This window comes from Doryrhamphus excisus, chromosome 4 (assembly GCF_030265055.1).
Source record: "Doryrhamphus excisus isolate RoL2022-K1 chromosome 4, RoL_Dexc_1.0, whole genome shotgun sequence".
Taxonomy (NCBI): domain Eukaryota; kingdom Metazoa; phylum Chordata; class Actinopteri; order Syngnathiformes; family Syngnathidae; genus Doryrhamphus; species Doryrhamphus excisus.
Window position 1 is genome coordinate 20747410 of NC_080469.1, and position 6153 is coordinate 20753562.

Here is a 6153-nt window from a genome sequence, read left to right on the forward strand (position 1 = left end):
ACTCGACCGCCGTGCCACCTGTAGAGTTAAATATTAAAGAAAAAATGTTATCATGTAATAATATAATATCATGAGAAAGAAAAAGTAGAAAGTCGTAATTTTATACTTGGTTGCAATTTTACAAAATTAAACTTGTGATACGATGAAGAAAATAATGTCATTTAATTTCACCTGAAATGCTGAAATACAGTTTTTATTCTTGAAATATTTTACCAAATATCATTGTTTGGGCACCCCAGATTCTGTCTTTGAGGCAGAGACCCCCCCGTCCCCCCAGGAGGAAGGTGGGGTAACGTGTTGACTCCATGCAGAGATGCTCCACTGGATCTTCCAACATGGCAGACATGCTAGCCACTATTGTACCATGAGGCCTGCTGCTAATTAGCATCACAACAACAACCAAAAGATCTAATGATGTCCCCACAGTTGAGTGAATGAAGAACTGTCAACATGTTAGACTAGAATTTCCCGTTACCTGAAGTGGGTGGAACTGCCGGGGCGGCGTGTCGTTTGTTCCCAAGAATGTAGAAGGAAGTACGGGGCCCTGACGGGACAACTACAAAAAACCCAAAACTGGCTTGGTCACATTTCTGCACCTACAAAAAGCTGCCCAACACAGCAGAAGTGCTAAATGACAGGCCGCTGATGATGACGTCATAATGCAGGAGACGCTATTTTTAGAGCCTAAGAAAAAATTACCAAATCCATCTTTTTTAAACTTTCTTCTCAAGCTTTTTACTACATACGCTCAAAACTATTCCCAATGTACGTTTATGCAGTTTTTGCTTTTGTTTAAAAAAACAATGTAACAATGTATTGTTATTTAGTCGTGCTCACGTGTCAAAAGTACAAAAAAAACACTCCAGACATAATTAGTGAATATGCAGTCTCTCATAACAGCCAGTAGATGGCAGTGTGGCATCTATGCATTTTCCACTCTGCTTGTCAATCATAGGGAACACAAAGACAATTCACAATTTAGACGTGGATGTGTTTTGGGGTGTGAGAAGAAAAAATACCCAAACCTAAGCCACCCACACGCCACCCACTCAACCACAGTGCGGCCTGGCAGGTTAGCATCTGACTGGTAGTCATGGCGACCACGTATTGAGTCCAAGGTTCTCTATTGGACTTAGACAGTGGAGTCATTAGGCCTATTTTAGGAAGGATTCAGTCCCCCTAAAATGTTCTCACAGCTAGGAGACCAGGGTTCAATTTCACCCTCCACCCTCGGCCATCTCTGTGTGGAGTTTGCGTGGGTTTTCTCCGGGTACTCCGGTTTCCTCCCACATTCCAAAAACATGCTAGGTTAATTGGTGACTCCAAATTGTCCATAGGTATGAATGTGAGTGTGAATGGTTGTTTGTCTATATGTGCCCTGTGATTGGCTGGCCACCAGTCCAGGGTGTACCCCCGTCTCTCGCCCGAAGACAGCTGGGAAAGGCTCCAGCAACCTCCCGCGACCTTATTGTTCCTTATTTGTTTTTTGGATTTTTTTGAATGTCTACTACAGGGGTCTCAAACACGCGGCCCGCGGGCCAAATGTGGCCCGCAGGACAATAGTTTGAGGCCCCCGCCTTGATATGAAAGTTTAATGTTAGTGCGGCCCGCGCAAGTTTGATATGGATGCTGTATGGTATCATGTACCCAGAAAAAATTATTACCTTTGATTAATGTTCATGTTAAAGGTTAAATGTAACTGTTAATAGTTATCCTCCCTATCCGTGTGGAAGTGGTAAGTTTCTGGCTTTTTAAGTTTAAAGGAAATAACTTGAAGGCTACCGTTTAGGTCGCTAGCTCTCTAGTTTGCGAGTTAGCATGTGTCTCAAGACCCTGCAGTTGCGCAATATGTTGTAAATAAAAAGAGTATAAATGTGACTATAGTCGTGTTTTGTCATGTCTACAGGGCTCTAATAATGCTTTGTTCATTTTAATCTGAAAAAAATAATTTGTCTACCCACCAACTATATGTGGTTTCTTAAGTTTTTTTTATTATTATATTTATTTATTTATTACTGATTGATTGATTTTCTTTACTTTTAATTTGTTTATTTATTTTTCATCTTATTTTGTGTAGAAAAATAAAAATTAAGATAACAGTGGAATGTTTTATCAGAGCTTTTATTGTAGAAAATCGGAACCAAAGCAAAGTTTATTCATTTTTCTGTTTTTAACCGTGCCGTCCGAACCATCATTATTGCAAAAAAAAATATCAGCATGTAAATTTGAGTGTGATGTATGAACACGAATGTGAATACTTGGTCTCAAAGTCATTATTTATTGAATTATTGATGAACACGTGAGCACAAGCATCCCAGTAAATATGCCAGAATTAGCAGCAATAGCTTCCTTTCATCGGTGCGTACATTGAATGCAACAAACACATGGCTAATTATGCTTGTACGGTCATCATTTGAACGCGTCATGAGAGATGAGAAGAACAGCAAGAAGAGAAAGTGCCTCGGACACCGAGTGAACTTCTTCCGTCCGAGAGTTCTTGTAGCTTTCTAAATCTGGCTGCACGAGTGCGAACCAGTCTCCCGGGTCCTCTTCTCTGTGCTTTCTGTGGTTTCAGCTTGCGGCAGGTGGAGGGACTTCCTGCAGATGTTCTTGAAGGTCGGGCTGGAGAAGTAGTAGATGACAGGGTCCAGGGCGCTGTTGAGATAAGTGAGGCTGACGGTCATGTAGAAGGCCACGGTCAGGCTGTCCATGGCGTCGCACACCTCCGACTCTGGCAGGGTTTTAAGTGCCTCTTGGGTTTCGATCCAAATGAGGAGCTGCGTGATGTTACTGGGCAGGAAGCAGACGGTGAAGACCACCACCACCACCGTGATGAACCACAGCGCCTTCTTGATTTTGCCGTGCTGGCTCATTTGTCTACCTTTCAGCTGGCAGATGATGCGAATGGTGCAGAACAGGATAACGAGCAAAGGCATCCAGCAGGAGAAGAGAAAGTTGAATTTGTGCCAGAGCCGGTTCCCCTTGGCCGTGGTTTCCACCAGGAAGCTCTCACAGTAGCCCGAGCGGAAGTTCTGCAGAGTCAAAGCGTTGGCGGTCATGCAGACGGTGACCAACCACAGCACGGCCGCTCCACACATTGCCTTGGAGGGGCTCATGGAGTTGATGAAGTGATGCGGGTGCACCACGCGGATGTAGCGGTCCAAGGCGATGGCCATCAGGAAGAGTGTGCTTCCCGTGCGGTTCAGGGCCAGCATGAACTGTGAGATGTTGCAGAGCGTTTTCCCGAATCTCCACTTGATTCCCGAGCTGTAGTAGCTGGCGCGGAAGGGCAAAATCATGTTGAGGAGGAAGTCGGCCATGGCCAGGTTGAAGAGCAGCACCGTGCTGCTCTTCCAGGGCCTCAGGTGGAAGCAGAAGATCCACAGAGCCAGGCCGTTGCTCAGCGCCCCCAAAATAAACTCTATGGACAAAATGGTGGGGAGCGTGCTGACGAGCAGCGTCCCCGTGAAGTTGCAGTGCATGTCGAGTTAGCCGGCTGCAGATTTGAGGAAATAAGACCTGGAGGAGTGGCTGACTTGCCTGCTGCGGAGGCAAACGTTTGAATGAGCAACGCTTGAGCGTCTTTTGGTGTCAACCTGTGCAGGAAGTCATGGTAACGTGTTGCAGTGACTCAGCTCGGAACAGGACGTGTCATTTTTTTTTTTTTACACCAAATAAACATGGCCCAAATTGTTGTTGTTTAACACCCTTCACATACACACATTCAGGTTGTGCAGGGGCGTCAAAGGGAGATGTTGCAAGAGGCATCCCACATGACTGAAGGGCCTCGTCTGTGTGGTAATGACTGGCTGTTTCAACAGGACGACGCATCCTGTGTGTTCCCCTCATCTAAATCCAGGGGCGTCACTAGGTTCTGAGGAGGGGGGCTTGGGGAGATGCACAGGATATGAATGAATGTAGTAGACCAGGGGTCTCAAACTCAATTTACTTGGGGGCCACTGGAGCTAGGGTCTGGACGAGACTGTGCCACATCAGGTTTTCAAAAAAACAAACAAACAAAAAAACGCATATATTAAAAAACAAAAAAATTTAAAAAACTTTGCTTGGGTTCCAATTTTCTACAAGAAAAGCTCTGATAAAACATTCCACTGTTCTCAAATATCTTACTTCTTATTTTTCTACACAAAATAAGATGGAAAATAAACAAATCAAGAATAAAGAAAATCAATCAATCAGTAATAAATAAATAAATATAATAATGATAAAAACGTAAGAAACCACATATAGTTGGTGGGTAGACAAATTATTTTTTTCAGATTAAAATGAACAAAGCATTATTAGAGCCCTGTAGACATGACAAAACACGACTATAGTCACATTTATACTCTTTTTATTTACAACATATTGCGCAACTGCAGGGTCTTGAGACACATGCTAACTCGCAAACTAGAGAGCTAGCGACCTAAACGGTAGCCTTCAAGTTATTTCCTTTAAACTTAAAAAGCCAAAAACTTACCACTTCCACACGGATACGGAGGATAACTATTAACAGTTATTTAACCTTTAACATGAACATTAATCAAACGTAATAATTTTTTCTGGGTACATGATACCATACAGCATCCATATCAAACTTGCGCGGGCTGCACTAACATGAAACTTTCATATCAAGGCGGGGGCCTCAAACTAGTGTCCTGCGGGCCACATTTGGCCCGCGGACCGTGTGTTTGAGACCCCTGTTTTAAAGCAATTTTTAAATTTTTACATCACAACTGCCAAGTCTCACTTTTTTTCATAGGTTGGCCGTTCCTGCGACTTATACTCCAGAGCGACTTATAAATGAAAAAACTGTTTATGTTCCAGAAACACTGGACACCTTTTCTGTTCATGTTTATTTTTGGTGTAGCTGAATAAGCATTGTGTTAGCATATCTTACACCTATTCAGCCTGTTCTCTATTCTTTTATTGTTAGAACTTGCCTTCCAAGAGGACGTAATGTCTGTTTTGGTCAAGTAGTTTGGAAAATAAATTACCCGCAAAAAATGACACTCCAGTGCGACTTATGGATGTTTTTTTCTACCTAATGATGCATTTTTGGTCGTGTGCGACTTATACACCGGAGCGACTTATAGTCCAGAAAATATGGTATTTCCTAGTACATTTTCAAATATTTTTTGGCCTTGACCATCTTTGGTGATTGTGCTGGGAAAAACAAACAATATAAACACTGAGAACATCACCCCCCCCCCCCCCAAAAAAAAAAAAAAATCACCAATAAGAGCTGCACGCTTCCTTTCTTTTCAAATATTCAAACCCCCAATTTCACACCTCTACGCTGGAAAGCACATTGCAGTGTATTTCCCCGACTGAAAAGCAGTGGGGGAAATGAAATAGTTTGATTCTGAGTAAAGGTGGTGACATGTCAGATGTTGATATAGAAAGGCTTCAGGGTCATGGCTAGTGAGATGCGAGGTCCACCCTGGATTGGTCGCCAGCCAATTGCAGGGCAGACATAGAAAGACCATTGAAGCATTCACACTTCTGTAGAATAGAAAAACTGTCCAAAAAAACGCAACCATGACAATGATGACTCTGCATTTCCTTTGCTCATTCAGAAACAAGTCTTGTTTCCTTAAATGGCTGCAAGAGCCTGAAATATGTTATAATGCTTTCATAAATGACCCATATATGGCGACAATTTCAAAGGAAAAAAATGCAATGTGGGCAAGTCCTGTCTGGAATAAAATACATAAAAGACCACTGCTTGAACTCCAATTTGTTCACATTTGACAAGGAAAAAGTCTGTTCCAGGGTCAAACTGTGATCATCACAAAACAAAAATGCAATGTTTTCTTAACTGTCATCCAAGAGTCAAAAGAAGCTGATGTGAGAACAATGCAACAAAAACACAGTAACCTTATTCTGTTGAATAGTACGTATATAAGAGTGCTAAAAACCGAGTCCATTCATTGGAGGAATTGAAGAGAGGCTGTTATAACCTCAAAAAAGGCATATTGAAGCAAAATGCGCTAATTCCTGGTGTTTTCAAGCATAAAAAATGGCTAAATGAACTAGCTCAATGAGCTTAAACTACAAACACAAAGCAGAAGAAGCATTGTAATTGTGAATGTAGTATCTCACATTGGCCACAAGGTGTCAGTAATTGTTTGGTGACACAAGGACCAGACATGA

At 42.4% G+C, this 6153-nt stretch overlaps 1 protein-coding gene across 1 annotated transcript; it reads right to left on the reverse strand.

Moving 5' to 3' along the window:
• Positions 1-2269: 2269 nt before the first annotated feature.
• On the reverse strand, positions 2270-3535 carry LOC131128332 (hydroxycarboxylic acid receptor 2-like). The gene has a single exon (XM_058071072.1). It carries the CDS (start codon positions 3480-3482, stop codon positions 2508-2510), a length of 975 nt encoding a protein of 324 aa, XP_057927055.1. The 5' UTR covers positions 3483-3535; the 3' UTR covers positions 2270-2507.
• Positions 3536-6153: the final 2618 nt, after the last annotated feature.